Source organism: Dermochelys coriacea, chromosome 2, assembly GCF_009764565.3.
Source record: "Dermochelys coriacea isolate rDerCor1 chromosome 2, rDerCor1.pri.v4, whole genome shotgun sequence".
Classification (NCBI taxonomy): Eukaryota; Metazoa; Chordata; order Testudines; family Dermochelyidae; genus Dermochelys; species Dermochelys coriacea.
The window spans coordinates 18,853,881-18,876,157 of NC_050069.1; the positions used below are offsets into that span (position 1 = coordinate 18,853,881).

General features: G+C 41.0%; 1 protein-coding gene across 9 annotated transcripts in view; it reads left to right on the forward strand.

Moving 5' to 3' along the window:
- Positions 1-22,277, forward strand: part of ASAP1 (ArfGAP with SH3 domain, ankyrin repeat and PH domain 1) — a 398,854-nt gene that overhangs the window by 222,063 nt on the left and 154,514 nt on the right. For all 9 annotated transcript variants that reach the window (XM_043507341.1, XM_043507340.1, XM_043507342.1 and 6 more), the window contains 2 exons: positions 10,716-10,790; positions 11,138-11,187. In XM_043507341.1, coding sequence (XP_043363276.1) covers positions 10,716-10,790; positions 11,138-11,187 — 125 coding nt within the window. The remainder of the gene's footprint in view (positions 1-10,715; positions 10,791-11,137; positions 11,188-22,277) is intronic.

Here is a 22,277-nt window from a genome sequence, read left to right on the forward strand (position 1 = left end):
AGTGCGCAGTAGCCATCACAAAGGCTAAGGGCTTGGCTACACTTGCGAGTTACAGTGCAAGAAAGGAGCCCCGGGCACACTAGCTCAATAACCGTCCACGCTGGCAAGGCACTTAGAGCTCTCTGACTCCGCTGCTACAGCACTGCTGGTACCCCATCTTGGTGAGTGGAATAATGTTCGCTGTGCCCCCGCTGGAGCTCCGCGGCGCCAGTGTGAATGAGGTATTGCATTACTGCGCTCTGATCAGCCTCCGGAAAAGTTCCATACTCCCCTTAAGTGAAGTGGCCACTCTTGTCATTGTGTTTTGAATCGCTGCAGGAATGAGGATATGCTCTTTGAAAGCTCCGTTTCTGACAGCTGGCTGTTTATCTGCTCCGAGACAAAGCAAGCCATTAGTGTGGAATGCTGTGTGTGAGAGAGACCAGGGGTCTGCTGCTGTCTGAACTTACAAGAAAACATGCTGACATGCTCTCAGCCCCTCAAAAACCCACTCTTTCTCCCCCCACATACACACAACACACACCCTGTCAAACTCTACCCCACCCCCCATTTGAAAAGCATGTTGCAGTCACTTGCATGCTGGGATAGCTGTCCACAATGCACCGCTCCCAATGCTGCTGCAAGTGCCGCAAATGTGGCTATGCCAGTGTGCTTGAAGCTGTCAGTGTGGACAGATTGCAGCGCTTTCCCTACTGTGCTCTACAAAGGCTGATTTAACTCAAAGCACTCTACATCTGCAATTGTAGCTATGCCCTAATATGGTAGATAGTATGCTAGAGTGCATTAAAGGGGGGGCAGAAAATGTAACCATAAGTATTTTAAATTGTTCTGGTTATCAGCTTTACATTGGCATATTTAATTTGAAAAGTTGAAGAAAAGGTCAACTAGGATGTTAAGTGGTCTGGAGAATTTATGTAGAAGGAGAGATTAGGATGAATTTGGTCAAGATTTTCAGAAGTGAATAGTGATTTTGGATGTCAGTTTTTGGGTACCCAACTTTAGGACATTTCAAAATCGCTAGCCACTTTTTAATATATTGTCCTTAGGCCATCTAGTTCATAGAGCTGGAGGGTAGGAGGTGATGAGAGTATATATATATATAAATGAATGGTTTAGTAAAATTCCAATCCCATAATACAAAAATAATGGATAACACAGTGGAATGATAGGAAATTTTGAAATGATATTAGGAATGTTTATCAGAATATAACTAATTTAATGTTCATAAAGAACACAATTAAGAGTGGGGTATTTTCATAATCAATATAATATAAGCATTATCAAAACTTTTGAGGTATAGTTTTTATACCTAAGAGTACAAATAAGTTTTTACTTTACAGGGTGGGATATTTCCAAGTTATTAAGAGCATTGTAGTTTTTTTAACTGGTATGTTGTGGGAGGAGTGGGGGAGGAAAACGAACTGCATAAAAAAGATATATTAAGTAAGGCTTTCATTATACTGGAAAAAACAGAGCTGCCTTGTTATGTGAAGAGCTATAAAAAATGGCTTCAGCTATTTTGCTAGATGTGTCAACCACTGCATTAGAGAAATATAAAGTTTTCTCCTTTCTTGTTCCATATTCGGTATTGACAGAGGAACTATTCAAAGCAGCCACAAGTACATTTTTACATGCTCTTAACATTCCTACGGAAACAAGCAGGTTTCTTGGTCAGAGGGTTTTCCTTTTAGCTTTCTTTCCTTTCTATAATTGGATTGTTCCTTAAATTTGAGAGGCTCTCATAAATCAGCAGGCAATAAAAAAAATATATTCAAAACAGTTATCTTAGTGTACAGTGCCCAAAATCTTGATAATGTCTTTACATAGTCCCCAGAATAAAAATATACATATCTTTTTTTTTGAGACAGTCATTTATTATTATGACATTAGTTACTGTTCTTTTCTTCCAAATCCTTTATTGAATGGAATAAAACCTGTTAACTTTTAGATACAGTAAGCGAAGAATCTCAAAATTAGGTGTTTTCATAGACCTTTCTGTTTTCTCTAGTAATTGGAGGATACTTTCCTGTAACGAACTTTATGGTCCGTAAAATGTATGCATACTTGTCAAAACCCCTAGCAAGATTTTAAAAAGATATGTGAACTACAAGACTTGCTAAGCAGCTCTTGTTTTTAATATGTTAGTTTGGAGCTAGTTTTATATAACTTCCATTAATATAATTAAGTGTAATATTTCTCAGTTTAGAACTTCAGATTTTTTTCTTGTATTTTGACATATTTTTCATAGGACACTGCCAAATAGGATAGCACCAGTTATATTTTCTGTCAAGTAATATAATCCTGATTTCAATAAAAACTAGAAATCCACCATTGCAATTAACAGTAGTCACAAAAAATGTGGTATAAGTGCCATCTACTAACCCACTGTAGCAATTAGCTCACATTGTGTACCCTGGGAATTGCTGTCATGAGTAATGCAGGTGCAGAAACAAGGAAGTAAACTAAAATAATTAAATGTATATATTGGTAAATAAGGTAAAAGAAATGATAAAAAAAATCAGCATTTATCAAATGATAAAGATAAAAATCTTTTACAAGAAATTTTATTTTTCAAGACATTTAGAGTATAAGATTAAATAGAGATGCAGGGGGGAAAAAAAGGAGCTGATTAAAACGTTTCTTTCTCTAATTTAAATTACGTGGAAATCCTGCTAATTTAGTTACACAAGTTATTGAGTTCAGTACAGGAGTAACTGGGTAAAATTGTATGGGTTATGATACACTTGAAGTTTTTTTCTGGTAAGACTGCTCAGCGTGAATTATCTAAGTTGTTTCTATTGAATTTAATTCTGAAAAATATTCAAAGAATTTGCTAGCTGCTGAATGCTTCTAAATATTTGTGTATGTTGTTTGCCGTCTCCAATTCTGAAGAACTATATCTTAGTATAATAAATTTAAAATAATTCTCAAAGTTGCAAAATGCAATCATAAGCAGTAAAAGTGAAAGTTATGGTTAAACTTTGTGGCAAGCAACCTCTTTTTCTTTTCTTTTCGGTTCTTTTCTTTTCTTTTTGGTTCTTTTCTTTTCGGTTCTTTTCAAAAAAGTCCAGATAACACTGAATCTAATTTTCAACACTGGATCTAATATCATTAAACTTTGAATTAGAACATTTATGCTGTGTTAGGTATAAAACAATCACTCTTGGAAAAAAGACTGTGAAATACAAGGCTTTCTTGAGGACCAGAAGCATAAAGAGCAAAGTTTATATAGCATTTATATAGTACTTTGTATTTTCAAATCACTTTTTCTGAGAGAATAATAAAGAGACTGCTTCAGTCATCTCAATTAATTTACTGTTTTCTTATCTCTTCTTATTCTTAAGATTTTAGCACATACATATATATAGTGAAAACTCATTCCTGTTCAATAGAGTCATAGTAAGTCTGTGCCAGACTGGAAGTAGTTTCTTCTTCGAGAGATGATCCCTCCGGGTATGCATTGTGGGTGCTCATGTGTTCCATACTCCTGAGAATATAAGATTTTTCACTAGAAGCGTCTATTGATCTGCACCTGTACTCTGCACCTTCTCATGCTCCAAAACCAAGGGCATAAGGGACAGCCTGGACCGACCACCTCTCCTGTTTCTTTCTACCAGTCATGGTGTGACAAAATCTCCTGTGTGCAGAAGCTTTACTAGCATTTTTCATCCTTTTCCTCATCAAACCCAACAGTCTCATGAATTCCAACTCTGTAGACACTTGGAGCTTTTCATGAGACCCATTATGATCTCAGGCCTTCTGGGTGGCCAAATTATTTCCCTCCAGCCCCAGTGCTCCCTAGCTCCAAATCCTCAGAGGTCAGGCCCACTGACTAGTCCAAGGACAGACATGAGGAGGGTAAGGGCAAGCAGCCTCATACGAAGTGGGAGAAATTGACTCCAAGTCGTCAGAGAAAAGGACCACCTTCCCCATGTTCTCGGGGTCTGGTGAGACACTGTGCTCTGTTGGGGGGGGTGTCAAGCGCTATGCGGAGCATGGGTCTACGTTTTGGGTACCCAGAGCCAAGGGTGCTCCTAAACCACCTGCACGAGGGGCAGAACCAGCCCCTGCATCAGCGACTTGAGAAGGGAATAATCTCCTTTACTGATAGTACTGTACTGCAAAAAGATACTCCGTTGTCCAGCCCAAGTCCTCATTGTCAGCTCCAACCAAAGCCAGGATCCCCTCCTGCTATACATCCACTAGGTCTGCATGTACCTTCCTCGAGGATTTGTTGATTTACACTGACCCAGAGTCACTGATGCTATTGGATCTGCTAATGTTCAATGAGACAAAATCTCCAAGAGTTTTCACAAAGATACTTTCTGTGGCAACGGTGTACTTGCATCACCAGAGCAACCCAATTTTCCCTTACCTCAACAACTGATTGGTCATGAGATGGTCATATCAGGAAGTGTGGATGGCTGTCCTTTCCTGGTTTGATCTCCTGTGTGCCTTGGTTCTTCAGGTAAATCTAGAAAAATCTACTTTAATCCCCACGTATGCCAGGGTTTGTGCTAAATTAACTTTAATTGCTCCTTAAATCAGTGTTTCATGAGCTCAGAAATTGAACTCCTGAATCTCAAAAATGCTGCTGCTCAAATAACTTAATTTCTGCTTTTTATTTAGAAATACACAAAAACCACAGGATGGAAATTGGTTTGCCACCTGGAAAAGTACCTGTTCTAGATAGATATATTTGCAGTCTTATAAAGAAATAAACTCTAACACAGTAAAACATGTTGGATATTTTCTCACAAATACAACATCTGCTAGTACAGTTTCTCAGAAACACTTAAAGTGAGGACCAGAGTCCTTTTGTTATTTAACAACTTTGTTTTGGGGGGAGGGAAGACTGGCTGTCCGATTTTGTTTTTCATCCTTCATGAAACTTCCTAGAGAAAAGGCATAGCAGGGAATGGAATCCGGAGACCTGTTAAATATTCAGGAATAGTACTGAGAGTCTTAGATAATAAGTCATGATCAGCTGGAACTTTAGCGTTGCAAAATGACATGGTGAGGACTCTTGCCTGACAATTTTTTGTGCTTGTTACCCCAAATCTTTGGTGTTTCTGCATGTGGGGAAATGTTTACACTTCTTCAGTAAATGCTTTGACAGCCAAACACATTCTTTTGTAGTGAGTGTGAAGGACAGGCATTTGCACAGTAGAAGAAGCTAGAAGTATTGTGGTTTAATATGTTGGTCAGAAGTGTGTTGGAAATATTCCTTGAGTCGGAGACGTTGAAAATAGGATTCTAGGTCACCACAGAACTGTATCATGTTTGTGGGGGTGGAGGGGCAAAAGGAGAGGCCCTGAGATAGGACAGATTCTTCTGCTGGGTTAAGAGTATAGTTGGATAGATTAACAATATTCCTGGGTGGGTTACGGGAACCACTGTTGTGGCCCCTTGTGGCATGTAGTAATTTAGATAGTTTAGTGTCCTTTTTCTTTCATAGAGAAGCAAAGTGTGTGTTGGAAATGGCTTGTCTAGTTTTTGTAAAGTCCAGCCATGAGGAAGTTTGTGTGTAAGGTTGGTTCTTTATGAGAGTATCCAATTTTGAGAGCTCATTCTTAATCTTTCCGTGTTTGCTGTAGAGGATGTTGATCAGGTGGTTCCTCAGTTTCTTTGAGAGTGTGTGGCACAAGCTGTCAGCATAGTCTGTGTGGTATGTGGATTGTAATGGATTTTTTACCGTCAGTCCTTTTGGTATGATATCCATCTGTTTGCATTTGGAGAGGAAGATGATGTCTGTCTGTATCTGTACGAGTTTTTTCATGAAGTTGATAGATTTCCACTCTATACGGCTAAATTCAGTGCCTTGCGTAATGACAGGTTTCAGAGTAGCAGCCGTGTTAGTCTGTATTCACAAAAAGAAAAGGAGTACTTGTGGCACCTTAGAGACTAACAAATTTATTTGAGTCAAGGAATATTTCCAACACACCTCTGACGAACATATTAACCCACAGAGACCTTCCTACCAACACTACAAAAAGAAGGATTCTGGGTGGACTCCTCCTGAAGGTCGAAACAGCAGACTGGACTTCTGCATAGAGTGCTTCCGCTGACGTGCACGGGCTGAAATTGTGGAAAAGCAGCATTACATGCCCCATAACCTCAGCCGTACAGAACACCATGCCATCCACAGCCTCAGAAACAACTCTGACATCATAATCAAAAAGGCTGACAAAGGAGGTGTTGTCGTCATCATGAATAGGTCGGAACATGAACAAGAGGCTCCTAGGCACCTCTCCAACACCACTTTCTACAAGCCATTACCCTCTGATCCCACTGAGGGTTACCAAAAGAAACTACAGCATTTGCTCAAGAAACTCCCTGAAAAAGCTCAAGAACAAATCTGCACAGACACACCCCTGGAACCCCGACCTGGGGTATTCTGTCTGCTACCCAAGATCCATAAACCTGGAAATCCTGGATGCCCCCTCATCTCAGGCATTGGCACCCTGACAGCAGGATTGTCTGGCTATGTAGACTCCCTCCTCAGGCCCTACGTTACCAGCACTCCCAGCTGTCTTCGAGACACCACTGACTTCCTGAGGAAACTACAATCCATTGGTGATCTTCCTAAAAACACCATCCTAGCTACTATGGATGTAGAAGCCCTCTACACCAACATTCCACACAAAGATGGACTACAAGCCCTCAGGAACAGTATCCCCGAGAATGTCATGGCAAACATGGTGACTGAACTTTGTGACTTTGTCCTCACCCATAACTATTTCATATTTGGGGACAATGTATACCTTCAAATCAGCGGCACTGCGATGGGTACCCGCATGGCCCCACAGTATGCCAACATTTTTATGAAAAGTAGTACTTGTGGCACCTTAGAGACTAACAAATTTATTAGAGCATAAGCTTTCGTGAGCTACAGCTCACTTCATCGGATGCATCGGAAATGCATCTGATGAAGTGAGCTGTAGCTCACGAAAGCTTATGCTCTAATAAATTTGTTAGTCTCTAAGGTGCCACAAGTACTACTTTTCTTTTTGCGAATACAGACTAACACGGCTGCTACTCTGAAACATTTTTATGGCTTAGCACAACGCTTCCTTAGCTCTCGTCCCCTAATGCCCCTACTCTACTTGCGCTACATCGATGACATCTTCATCATCTGGACCCATGGAAAAGAAGCTCTTGAGGAATTCCACCATGATTTCAACAATTTCCATCCCACCATCAACCTCAGCCTGGACCAGTCCACACAAGAGATCCACTTCCTGGACACTACAGTGCTAATAAGCAATGGTCATATAAACACCACCCTATATCGGAAACCTACTGACCACTATTTCTACCTACATGCCTCTAGCTTTCATCCAGATCACACCACACGATCCATTGTCTACAGCCAAGCTCTACGATATAACCACATTTGCTCCAACCCCTCAGACAGAGACAAACACCTACAAGATCTCTATCATGCATTCTTACAACTACAATACCCACCTGCTGAAGTGAAGAAACAGATTGACAGAGCCAGAAGAGTATCCAGAAGTCACCTACTACAGGACAGGTCCAAAAAAGAAAATAACAGAACGCCACTAGCCATCACCTTCAGCCCCCAACTAAAACCTCTCCAACGCATCATCAAGGATCTACAACCCATCCTGAAGGACGACCCATCACTCTCACAGGTCTTGGGAGACAGGCCAGTCCTTGCTTACAGACAGTCCCCCAACCTGAAGCAAATACTCACCAGCAACCACACACCACACAACAGTACCACTAACCCAGGAACCTATCCTTGCAACAAAGCCCGTTGACCACTCTGTCCACATATCTATTCAGGGGACACCATCATAGGGCCTAATCATATCAGCCACACTATCAGAGGCTCGTTCACCTGCACATCTACCAATGTGATATATGCCATCATGTGCCAGCAATGCCCCTCTGCCATGTCCATTGGTCAAACTGGACAGTCTCTATGTAAAAGAATAAATGGACACAAATCAGACGTCAAGAATTATAACATTCAAAAACCAGTTGGAGAACACTTCAATCTCTCTGGTCACTCGATCACAGACCTAAGAGTGGCTATCCTTCAACAAAAAAGCTTCAAAAACAGACTCCAAGGAGAGACTCCTGAATTGGAATTAATTTGCAAACTGGATACAATTAACTTAGGCTTGAATAGAGACTGAGAATGGATGAGTCATTTCACAAAGTAAAACTATTTCCCCATGTTATTTCTCCCCCCCCGCCCCCCCACTGTTCCTCAGACGTTCTTGTTAACTGCTGGAAATGGCCCACCTTGCTTGTCACCATGAAAGGTTCCCCCCCCACCCCCGCTGGTGATGGCTCATCTTAAGTGATCTTCTCCTTACAGTGTGTATGATAAAACCCATTGTTTAATGTTCTGTGTGTGTGTGTGTGTGTGTGTGTGTGTGTGTATGTGTGTATATATATATATATATATATATATATATATAAATCTCCCCACTGTATTTTCCACCGAATGCATCCGATGAGGTGAGCTGTAGCTCATGAAAGCTTATGCTCAAATAAATTTGTTAGTCTCTAAGGTGCCACAAGTACTCCTTTTCTTTTTTACATTTGTTCTGTTTATGGAAGGGAAGTTGGCTGGTAACTACTAACTTTGTTTCATAATCAACAGTCAAGAGATATTTTCTGATCCGCACATGATCTCCCCCAAGGATAATGGTAAGAGACTGCATTAAAATAAGAAATTATTTTCCTTCCAACCCCAACTTAAATGATGTAACCTTCTAAATTTGAAGACTCTGTGAGCATGTTAATTCATTTCTCAAATATTAATGTTTTGACATGGCTGTTTATTCTGTTTAGAAAGGCCTTGTCTAAACAATCTAAAAAAGATGTATTTTTCAATTAAATTAATTTGATTGAAAATCCCCTTTAACATTCATGTAGACACATCTTTTAGATAGTTTGAGCAGGTAGTGTTTTAGCCAAACTGTTAAATATCTGTACAGTTTTGTTAGACAAAGTTTGTAAAACAGCCAGTATTTAGACTCAGAATTTAAAAACAGGTATGCAAATAATTTTTCCAAACTTTTATTGTGATTGTATACATCATTGTGGGATTTGTAACTGAATAAACATTTTCTGCATTTAGCAATTTGTGTGCAAGTATAGTACACACAGTCAAAATAGTACTTGCAACTGGGTACATGTGTTTAAAAAAAAATCTGAGCTGATGGATGACTATTCTGTTTGCAGACTGAAACATATAAAAACATATTCAAAAGAACTTTAAAATGTTTTCAGATAAAGGCAAACTTAAGGGTAGTTACCCATAATGGTATTTGTTAAAGAGAACAGGGTAAATATCTTTGTATCTTCTAATGACTGCAGAGGGTAAGGGTCTCAGTATTGTTTAATAGAAAATACGATGAGACATTAATTTCATTACTGCTTTGGAGAAGGAATCCCACTTATGGAATAACCAGTCTCACTGCTGTGTGGTCTCCCTTCCAAGTTTTAAATCACCTCCAAACTGCTTAGGAGAGTTGATGCAATTGCAGTTGAAGGTATGATGGCTGGTCATGACTTTCTTCTAGTGATGTGAGGACAAACTTTTTGTACGGATATGAAAAGCTAGAATGTATGTATTTCGTTTTACTGACATATAATTCAAGACCATTGTAAAGATATTCCTTCCTGGATGCTTGCGTGTATGTCATCTGAATTGCAACAACATTGTATTTAATGATAATAATCAGTTCTAATATCTGTGAGTCATAAGAAGGATGGGATTTGAAAGAATGCTGACAAACTGTATTAGATGAAGAAGATATCAGAAGAAGAAGTAAACAGTAGCTCATGTTCATGATCCTCCCCCCACTCCCACCCCCTCTATCCCCCCAGTCATATCTTTCAAAGGCTAACCTGTGATTATCTCCAGAATCCCACTCTAGGATATTGTTTTCAAACATCCTTAAATTAACAAACATGCCAACTTAAAAAACACTTTTTTGATATATTTTGTGGAACTTTCCCTTCAGCCCTGTGGAGCCCAGGTTTGCTAATGACCTTCAGGTCTGAGTTGTTGGTTTTATTTTTTTATTTTTTTAAATCAACAGTTGATAAGCTACAATTGCTCCATATCTTTTGTTTGTTGTTTGAACTGTAAGAAAAGCCGTATTGACCCAGATGCCAGCATATGGACAGGGATGGTGTCCCTAGCCTCTGTTGGCCAGAAGCTGGGAATGGGTGACAGGGGATGGATCACTTAATGATTACCTGTTCTGTTCATTTCCTCTGAGGCACCTGGCATTGGCCACTGTCGGAAGATAGGATACTGGACTAGATAGACCTTAGGTCTGACCCAGTGTGGCCGTTCTTATGTTCTTAAATTGCTCCCCAAGTAATGTTCTATTGTTTGTTAGGGAAACTGAAAATTACCTTGATCTGTTTTCTGGACCTCCTTCATCTGTTAATTTTAATTTCACTTTTCATGTTTCCCTGAATGTCCATAAGTTTCCTATATTTTTAACGCTTCTGTTTCCATCCATGTACATGCTGATTAACTATTTATGGATATGAATTTGCTATTAGTGTGGAACTTTTTTTTGCCACAGGTTCAGCTACATTAGATAGTGAAATGAAACAAAAATATGGGTGCAGCATATTTGTTTAAATCATCATATTTATACGTTTTTCTTTAAACTCAGCTAGTGCTTCTTTTTTTTCTCTCTCTCTCTCCTTAGCTTCAGGGCTTAAGCCACAATGTTATCTTCACTTTGGATTCTCTCTTAAAAGGAGACTTGAAAGGAGTTAAAGGGGTAAGTGTTCAGTGAGTACTTTCAGAGAAACATTTTCAGGGTTGCCTAGATTTCAGCTCCTTACTATCCATCCATCCATCCATCCAGATTCTTATGTTGGCTCTTATTATCATCATATCTGCATGGATTCTGCTAAGTATAATTGAAGGTGCATGATTAAAATTCCACTTGGAAAATGTGTGGTTCATATCTGTCTTAAGATCCGTGAGAAAGGAATATTTGAAAAAAATTAAAAGAAAAGACTTTTAAAAATGCCATTTATGATTTTTGGATTGATATCTTAGTTTTAAACCTACAATTTGAAAGTGTTTATAAACATATTTTAAGTGCATTTTCTGTTTCCTAAGGATCTTAAAAAGCCTTTTGACAAAGCCTGGAAGGATTATGAGACCAAATTGTAAGTATTCTTCATTTTGTCATAATAAAACACAGAGAGAAAAACCTTTTACATTCTAACCTTGATTATTATGATACTGAGGATATCTGTCATTTATCTTCATTTCGGTAGATGACTCAGACTTACTTAACAGGTCAGTAACATTCTTGGATTTTCATTCTGGTTCAGAATGTTCATTGTTACCATTGATGAATCCATAAAGATGAAGGATTAAGAATGGGTTTATTTTCAATGCCATGAACATCACATTAGATATATAACCTTCAGTGTTAATGGAAATTCAAGCTTTTATGTATTCCATTGAAGGGTTAAACCTTATGCCTAATATTCCTCTGGAATAAGGAAGAAGACTGGGTTGCTGATCAAGCCATTAATCTTCTAGTTGGGACTGTACATTTTTAGTTAGTATACAGACATACAAACTATACATCATATATATATTTTCTAGACATTACAGATACAATAAAACTTCTGTGGACATGTGACACAGGTTTTATGGATTAAAAAAAGTTTAAAACAGCTGCTCACACACTCTAGTTTTAAGCAGTATATAAGAGGAAAAATAGTCTGTGTATACAGAAGGAATATTAGTAATAAGAAGTGATGAATAGTCAGAAATGAAAAAGTAAATACAATATATTACTAACCCGTACATTTGCAATATTTTTTGTGTGTAAACTAGTTGTGATGCAAAACTAATTTTAAATAAGTTTACAAGGAGAAATCATCTATAGCTTTGGGAAGCTTCAGTTCATAATGCCCCTAACTCAATGTGTGGTGGTAGTTTTATTTCTGACCCATCCCTTGGTGCATAATTCAGGCATCTGGGCCCATGATAGTCTGTTACAGTCCATTCAAAGGAAGACTTGATGGAAGTGAGTTCTGGATTGGCATTAGATTTTGGAGAGTTATATTAAAAATTCAGTGACTCTTAATGAGTGTGGCTGTAGACAATGGGACAAGGTTAAAAGGATGGTTGGATAAGTGATACAAATTTAAAAAATATTTAATGTTTCACTCCATATGTTTTATGGAAACATGCTAATGAGTGTGAATACGATGTAACTGGAATATGCTTTATGCAGAAGGACTCTTGTACGGTATCATAACAAAGGTTATAACCTACTGAATATATTCCTCCTATTTGTATGCATGCATCATTCTTGCATCTGAAGCTAGAAATATGGAGTATAACTGAGGTCCTATTGTAATTATGCAAAGTGTGGGCCATTAATGGTGGTTTAGAATCTTGATGGCTCCCATTGACTAGGAAATCTGCAAACATTCCAGTGTACATGTGGGCCAACCCTGGAATAATGGAGACTAAGGGTTTTACAGTGTTATGTGACCATGTCACATGACACTGGAATCCATCTTAATCCTTGTACTTTTCCATTGATGAGGCGGGGGTGGGGACAAGTATAGACGAAAGATTCCTGTCTTGTGCCAAACCTATAAAAGGGGGTGGAGCAGAACAAAAGGGGCTGCCAGTCATGAAAAAATCCCTGCTTACTACCTGAGATGTCTGCTGCATCTAACAAAGACTGTACTAGGGAAAAGGATTGGACCCAGACTACGAAGGAGTCTAGTCTGTGAAAGAAATTTATTGGAACATCTTTGAGGGTGAGATATTACCTGTAATCAGTTTCCTAGTGTATTAAGCTTAAACTTGCATATTTTGTTTTATTTTGCTTTGTGACTTGCTTTGTTCTGGCTGTTATTATTCAAAACCCCTTAAATACTACTTTTTATCCTTAATAAAATCACTTTTGTTTATTAATAAGCCCAGAATAAGTGAATAATACCTGGGGGACCAAACAGATGAGTATATCTCTCTATCAGTGATATAGAAGGTGAACAATTTCAGTTTACCCTGTATAAGCTTTATACAGAATTAAACTGATTTATTTGGGGTTTGGATCCCATTGGGAGCTAGGTGTCTGGGTGCTAGAGACAGGTAACCTGCTGAGCTATTTTTAGGTAAAGTCTGCAGTTTTGGGGGCATGGCCTAGACCCTGGGTCTGTGTTGCAGCAGGCTAGTGTGTCTGGCTCAACAAGGCAGGGTTCTGGAGTCCCAATCTGGCAGGGAAAATCAGCTCAGAGGCAATTTCAGCACATCAGGTGACAGTCCCAAGGGGATCCTCTGTGACCGAACCTGTCACAATATTATTTTGGATAAATGTCAGCAGTGGTAATTTCATTTATGATAATAAGTGTATATTTCATGTGGGGAATAATAATGTGATTTAGGGAAGCTTTATTACTCTGTTTCTGTCTCGTTACTTATGTTTCTCCTATTCATCACGTTATTTGCCTTGCTCTCTATCTATAGTTTATATGTAAGCAGAAAAAATAAAAGGGAAAGAAAAGTCAGACCAATAAGACTGATTGATTGATTTTTATTAATCATAAATATATAATTTTAGCACTAAATACAGATATTTTCACATTCATCTCATTACAAATATTAATCCTTGTAAATTAATAAATAAATATTCCCATCTTCCAGAGGAATCTAAGGCAAAAGGATTAATGTCCAAGTAAAATATGGTTTCAGAGTAGCAGCTGTGTTAGTCTGTATTCGCAAAAAGAAAAGGAGTACTTGTGGCACCTTAGAGACTAACAAATTTATTTGAGCATAAGCTTTCGTGAGCTACAGGTCACTTCATGCATCCGATGAAGTGAGCTGTAGCTCACGAAAGCTTATGCTCAAATAAATTTGTTAGTCTCTAAGGTGCCACAAGTACTCCTTTTCTTTTTGCAAGTAAAAAATGGCATCTTTTTACTAAACTGTGTGTATTCAGTCACATCTGCATATGAAATTACTGGTTGTTCTTGCTAGCTCTGGAGAGCTGTGGCTCACTCTTCCATAAATATGTTGAGTATTTCTCTGGCCCGTGCATTTTCAATGGAATAGCTGACTGTATACATTTGCAATTGCTGGGTCAACTTCCACATTTCGTGATACCTGTGGAACTCCGCTAAGGCCATTTGGGTTGTGCAGGTGTCACTAAGAGCAGAATTTGGTGTATAGAAACTTTTCTGATGATGCATAAGCCAAACAGAACCCAGTTTGTCTATCGGATCCTAAACTGAGTTTCCAGGGCTGACAGAAAAATATCTTTTTACTTCTTCAAGGAGTGTCCCTGTGGGTGCTCTACTTTTGTGTCTTGACGCCCTGCGCTTGTAATCGGAGATTTGTGGTAGCAGTGCCCAGTTGGGCCATGCACACGCCGTAGCCCTCTCACACCGCTTTGAGCGGTTACATAGTGGTGCGCAGCCAAAAGTCCCTGAGTTCCTTCTCTACTGCCTTTGTCTTGAATTGGAGCGATCAGCAGCGACCTCTCTTACCTCCTGTAGGATTAATAGAAGATAGTTCATAGTTGTTTCTTGGTACTGTTAGTTTAGTTGTAGTAAACTTTGCCTTTGCCTTACTATAATTTATTTTATTTCATTCAAAAAAAAACGTGTTTTTCCTTTTACCTTCCCTATCTACTCCTGTTTCCCCATGAGGCAGACGGCTATAGCCTCAAACAGGGTTTATCCCTGTTTTTTTTTTTTCTTTGAGACCAACGTTCCCAGGCATGCCCTGCTCACCTAGCTTTAAATGCTGTCTGACTTGCAGACTCTACATACTGGTCTCTGACGGCCACACACAGTGTGCCCGCTGCCTCGGCGAAACATACATTATTCAAAAGTGCCCACGTTGCAGAAAGCTGACAACCATGGCAAGAAAAGCCAGAGATCTCCAGCTTAAGCCTGTCATGATAGAGAAATCCCACAGGCCAGCCTCGGACCTCAAGTCCAGGACGCTCACTGGCCAACAGTCGCCAGCAGCAGCCTCTGACAGGGATTCTGCTTCAACAACGTCTGCCAAGGAGCCTGTTCCGATGAAATGAGTTGTAGCTCATGAAAGCTTATGCTCAAATAAATTTGTTAGTCTCTCGGGTGTCACAAGTGCTCCTTTTCTTGTTCCAAGAAAGGCTACCAAAAAGTGGTCGCAGACATCCTTCCACCGAGAATTGCCTAATAGAAAGCAATCTCCAACTGAAAAATCTGCCCCAGTACTGACAGCACCACGAGCGCCAGACTGTGCGGCACCAGGAATGTCCAGTACGAGAGTTCCTGAAGAGCTAAAGATCCTATGTGGGCAAGCTCAAATGGAGGTTCACACAGTAAAGTGAAACCTTTCAGCTCGGCACCCCCTGGTGCCGAAGAAAACCTCAGCACCGAGCAGTACAATGGCTCCACCTGCTGTATGTATACTGCGCAGCTCTAAATTCTTGGCACCGGCAGCAGCAACTTGTACTCCCGGGCTGTCCATAATGCCGTCTCCGGCACAGAATCTCACGGTTCTGCAGCAATTCATGAGACATGCAGACCCAATAGTGGCCTCAATGCCTGAATCTCCTCTACTCGGTACCAAGGGTACCCCATCCAGATTGGTACCAAGACAGCTGAATACTCATTGTAGATCAGCCTCTCCTATCTCCAGTGATGAGGAAGAGGAGAATGCTGCAGTAATGTATACTCTTTGCCACTCCTCACCCAAGCCTGGACCATCTCACCACCAACCACCTGCAGATATGTGAGACTGGTATGGTCACCCATGGGCACTGCCCCCATACCATTCCCACCTAACTGGTTTGGCCATACTGGGATCCATGGGCAATGTATAGGGCCCAACACTGCAGGACCCTAGCCGACCTAGGTCCAAAACAACATGCTCCCCTTCACTAACTGTCCCAGCACCTCAGAAACCCAAGAGGAAGAGACTGAGGAACCTGACGACACAGCTGAACATGACACTTCGCCACATACTCACCTCTCATCTTCTTCACTGGACGAAACCAGTATGCTACCACCCACCACTACAGGGGATGATTTCAAATCCTTTCAGGACCTCTTCAAAAGGGTAGCTGAATCTCTAGACATTTTGTTAGAACAACTATCAAAAGCCCAACATAATCTTACGGACATACTTCAGACATCCCGAGCAGCAAGTATAGCCCTGCCAGTTAATGATACTATCATGAAGCCTGCAAAAATAATCTGTCAGACACTGGCTATAGCAACACCCTTGTGTAAGAGGTCTGACCAAAAATATTATGTGCCAGCTAAAGGGACTGAGTTTTTATCTACACACCCCACACCAAACTATTTACTAGTAGAGGTGGTCAACCAAAAGGGGAAAACAACACCAGTCCAGAATGACCCCATATGATAGGGATTGGAAAAGGTTAGACCTTTTTGGACGAAAAGCCTATTCCTCCGCTACGCTTTAATTCTGCATAGCCAATTATGTGGCCCTACTGGCAATATACATACACAATACGTTCTCCAAAAAGTCTGAATTTATTGAAAATATTCCAGATGGCAAAAGACAATACAAGGCGAACATTTCCGAAGGGTCTCTTATCAGCAGGACGGCCCTACAGGTCTCCCTGGACTCTGCAATCATGGCCAGCATGATCCATTGCAACATCTGTGGTCATGCACCGTGCATGTTGACTCCATCTCTCCAGGTTCCCGAGGGAGGTCCAGGCAATGGTCAAGGACTTAACCTTCGAGGATCAAAAACTGTTCACAAACAAAACTGATATGTCACTATGCACTCTAAAAGACTCAAAGGGAACTTTAAAAATTCTGGGCATTTATGTACCTGCAAACAAAAAGAAACAGGACAGGGTTTACAATCAGATTCCGGTCAACTCCATACTCTCAACCCCACAGGCAGTACGACCAACGGTGTAAACAAAGACAGAACAGATGTCAGCAGAACCAAGATCAACCTTCGACATCTCAACAATCCCACTTCCAGACAACAATGTTGAAGGTGTGGTCGAGGGCACAAAACCACCACACTCTCGAACTCTGGAAGTAGAAATGATACCCTGTCCGTTCAAAGACCGCCTTGTCACCATTTTACCCAATCTGGAACACCATCACAACAGACAAATGGGTTTTTAGAGATTATCCAAAAGGGTTATTCTATCCCCTTTTATTATTATTTATCCCCTCTGCCCCATCTCTCTTCAGGGACCCCTGTCACGAGCACCTGCTAAACAAGAAATAAACCACCTCGTACAATTAAGTGCCGTGGAATCCGTACCATTGCAACAAAAGGGGAGAGGTTTTATTCACACTATTTTCTAACTCAGAAAAAGACTGGTGGGTGGAGACCCATACTGGATCTATGCAAACTCAACAAATTAATAAGAACATGTTTCAAAATGGTGACTCTACCTACAATAATTCCAGCACTAGAGAAGGGAGATTAGCTCTCGACCCCTCACCTCCAGGATGCATATTTCCATATTACTATATACCCAGAAGATTTCTGAGATTCACTCTAGGGAAACAACACTTCCAATACAGAGTACTACCCTTTGGGGCTATCCACTGCTCCGAGGGTTTTCTCCAAAGTTCTTGCTGTTGTGGCAGCTCACTTCTGCAGATGTGGAGTAATGATATTTCCATACTTGGATGACTGCCTCATAAGGGCACCAACACAGCAAGAAGCAATAAATGCCACACACAGCACGATAACCCTTTTCACAAACCTAGAGTTGTAAATAAATGCACAAAAGTCCACACTGGTTCTTGTCCAAAAGTTGGAATTCATAGGAGCCTGCCTCAACTTCCTTACAGCAACAACACCACCACCCCAACAACGCTTCCTCACACTGGTCAATCTAATTTCGACTCTGATGCACAGCCCACAGACATCCGCCAGAACATGCTTATAACTCTTGGGGAATATGTCAGCAACAATGTTTGTTGTCAAACATGCCAGACTCCACATGAGATGCTTGCAGCCCTGGCTTCGAACAGTATATATACTGCACAGACACTTTCTCAACAGACACCTCACAGTGCCACGCAGAGTAAAAGACTCTCTAACATGGTGGACACAGCCAAAGAACGACTGTTCAAGAGTCCCCTTTCTACAAAGAACTCCAACAATGACTATCATGACAGGTGCTTCCCTAATAGGTTGGGGGTCATATCTACTCAACAATATGGTGCAAGGTCACTGATCCCCAGCGGAGTCCAACCTGCACATAACACTACTGGAGCTAAGGGCAGTCCAAAATGCATGCAACCACTTTTTCCCTCTAATCAAAAACAATGCCATCAAGACCCTCATGGACAATATAGTGTGCTAGTTGTATATAAATCACCAAGGGGGAGCATGATCATTCTCTCTATATACAGAGGCAATATGACTTTGGAATTGGTGCATCACCAACAACGTAGAGATATTGGCATCCTATCTTCTGGGATGTCAGAATACAACAGTGGACGTCCTAAGCAGGGACTTCTCACAAACCTATGAATGGGAGATGGATCCCAGAATTCTCAAGTCCATGTGGGGGTTCCCCGCCATAGATCCATTTGCAACAGCTCAGAATGCCAAGTGCCCATATTGCTCCAGGTTGAGATTGGGACATCACTCCCTAGGAGACATTCTGGGACAATGGGATGCACCATTTATGTATACATTTCTTCCGACCCCACTCCTAAGCTGAGTCATTCACAAGATCGAGCAGGACAAATCCAGGGTCATTCTCATAACACCTACATGGCCCAGACAAACATGGTCCCCATACCTGCTTCAGATGGCGATGAAACTGCCTCGAACCCTTCCCTCACCTTCTGTCACAAAATGCAGGACACATCCATCATCCCAATCTCGTAGTACTCCCGCTCAAGGCCTGGCTAATCTGTGGCTGACTGAGGTTGAGGAGGCCTGTTCAGAGGAATTAAAAGATGTATTACTGAACAGTCAGAGAGCATGTACAAGAAAGACAGATATTCATAAGTGGAAACGATTCAGCACCTGGTGCCAAGATAAACAGATCTTACCACAATTGTCCCCACCTGCCAAGGATCCTGGACTATATACTGGAACTTAAAAAATCAGGGCTATCCACTAGTTCCATCAGAGTATACTTTGCTGCGATTACATCCTTCCACGACAGGGTGGACAGAGTCACTTTGTTCACCCAACGATTAAATGTTTCCTTAAAGGCATTTAAAACACTTACTCCACAATAAAGAAACCCTGCATCCATGTGGGACCTCAGCCTTGTTCTATGCAGACTCATGGGAAAGCCGTTGAACCCTTGCAGCCTGCTCTTTGTTGCACTTATCCATGAAAGTGGCTTTCCTCATTGCCATCATGTCTGCCAAATGGGTGGGGAGAGTTAGGTGCCTTAATGGCAAACCGACCTCATACAAGATTATTTAAAGATAAAGTAACTCTATGATCGCACCCCAAGTTCCTACTCAAAGTCTCCTCTCCCTTTCGTTTGAACCAACCCACTTATTTACCTGTGTTTTTTCCAAAGCCACATGCGGACAGGAGGGAGACTTCACTCCACACACTGGTTGTTTTCAGAGCATTAGCTTTCTACACTGAAAGAACAAAAACATTTAGAAAATCACAGACTATTTGTTTCTATAACAGAACACTTGAAGGATCAAACCACCATCTCAAAACAGAGACTATCCAAGTGGATATCAGGATGTATCAAGTTGTGCTACCAATACAAGTTTCAGAGTAGCAGCCGTGTTAGTCTGTATTCGCAAAAAGAAAAGGAGTACTTGTGGCATCCGATGAAGTGAGCTGTAGCTCATGAAAGCTCATGCTCAAATAAATTTGTTAGTCTCCAAGGTGCCACAAGTACTCCTTTTCTTTTTGCCAATACAACAAGCTACAACCTCCAGCAGGAGTTCATACACATTCCCCCAGAGCACTGTCAACATCTGTGCCCTTTCTCAATAATGTCCCTGTCACTAGCTAGAGCAGCTACCTGGACATCACTGTGACATAAACACTGTGTTATAGAGCAACAATCAGTATCAGTTGTCCACTTTGGACTCTCATGGTGTTATCCACCATTAATAGAGCAACTCCGAAGGCCCCCTCCTTACCCCCCCCCCCCGCCCTCGCACTGAGGGGCACTACTCAACAGTCACCTAAAGTGGAGCACCCACAGAGACACTCGTTGAAGAGGAAGTTATTCACATTGTGCAGTAAGAGAGGTTCTTCGAGATGGTTGTCCCTGTGGGTGCTCCAGTACCCTCCCTCCCTCCCCTCTACTTCAGAGTTTCATGTAGATTCTCTGGGGTAGAGAAGGAACAGAGGGACGGTTGGCTGCACACTACTATGTAATCACTCGGAGCGGCGTGAGATGGCTACAGTGCATGTGTGGCTCAACCGGGCACTGCTACCACAAATCTCCTATTACAAGTGCCGGGCACCAAGACACCTAAAGTGGAGCAGCTACAGGGACAACCATCTTGATGAACCCCAGTTACTGCACAAGATAAGTGACCTCCTCTTTTGAAACATTTTTCCACTTAAAATTTGAACAAATTTTATCTGAATTCATTAAGAAAAAAATGGAACATGGTGCCATGTTAGACTTTTCAGAGAAGAATCACATTTTAAGTAATTTGCCAAAGGCCAAAGAGGGAGTTATGATCAGAGCCCGGATTACAACTTTAAAGTACTGTACACCCTGTCCACTAAAATCATAACTTTCTTTTTAAAAAATCCATCAAAAAGCACACTTTTAAGGAAATAAGAGGTAAGAATAGTTACGGATATGTCAATAGTATGGACATTTTCCAAAATTTAGGGATCAGTTTTTGCAGGTGGGTAAACCGGTCAATTGGGAAGCATTCAGTTATCATAAAATTCTGATCTTCAGAAAGCAAAACTCTTTTTGTACTGACATGGCACCAGCCCAAGAAACACACAAGCTAAATGCTTTGCCAGACATTTTTAAAGGTTTCCAAAAGTTCAGCTAATGTTCTTCAAATGTGTCAAGAGAGGATGACAGAAGATTATTGAGAAGGAAAGCAGATGTCTACTCAAATTTTGTTGCTTTCTATTGGGAAACTAGATTTGCATACAAATGGACTATATGTAAACTACTAAAGAGATGCACTGAAACCCTCTAAAACTACCCAAGAGGTCCAAGGCAGGCCTCCTAATCCCAGCCTTTAGTTTTAGCACTTCAGATTCTTGGTTTGGGGTATTTTCTTTTCTGGAGAAGGTAGCCAGTTTCAGTCATGTCATATATACAGAATTGTCTGGAGACAAGTTTCATACAGCAATTATTTAGTAGTTGTGAATTCTCAATTTAGAGTATGCAGAATGTTTGACTAAGAGTGCAGACCCTCTTGTTTTCTTTGAGTAGTTGCAGACATTCTATTCCATTCACGTGTGCACACTTTGCGTGCACCAAAGCTGGAGAACTTTGCCAAGCAGTGCTCTTGCGGGTGAGGAGGTGCTTGTGCCAAGTGGCTCTAGCCCCTCCCTAGTTATTTAATTACAACACTATACTGACCCCCTTCAGTTCCTTCTCACTGCCTGTGGCTAGAGTCGCAATGTCTCGTAGTGATTTATCTCATTTTTACTTCTCAGTTTTCTGGGAGTTCTTTGTATATATGTGTTCATTCATATATTTAGTGTAGTTTTGTAGTACTCTTAGGTTTAGTTTGTAGTATTTAGTTAGATTAGATACTTATCCTGGTGAGTGCCCTCCCAGGCATTTTAAGTATTGTCTGTTGTGGGATAGCTATCCCCAAGAATGACCCCCACACATGATGCTTTTTCTGGGGAGAAGGGCACTTCAAAGAATGGTATTCTGTCTGCAAATCATTCAAGAAGAGAATGCAGGTGACAAGGAACTTCTGCTTAAGGCAGTACCTTTTGGAATAAGGTGTGAGGCCTGCTTCAGCACTGGGGACCTTCACTGATCTGATGCCGTAATGCCCTTTGGAGCCAGCATGAGATGTTACTCTCGGTGCAAGGTCTGATGCTTCCCCTAGGAGGAAAAAAGACCCGTTCTCCTTCCTCTGGTCCTCCGAGGAAGAGGACCCACAAGATGAACCAAGACGACTACAGGGATCAGAAATGTTCCTTGTTGTCTTCTCGGAGGAGTGCTGACCAGCACCGTTACTCCTCCAGAATGTAAGATGGAGCTGAGCCTAGATGGATACCATACTGTTGACTCTAGTTCTGGTCAGGGGGTGTCTGTTGTCTCTAATACACTGGCATACCAGGTGATGTC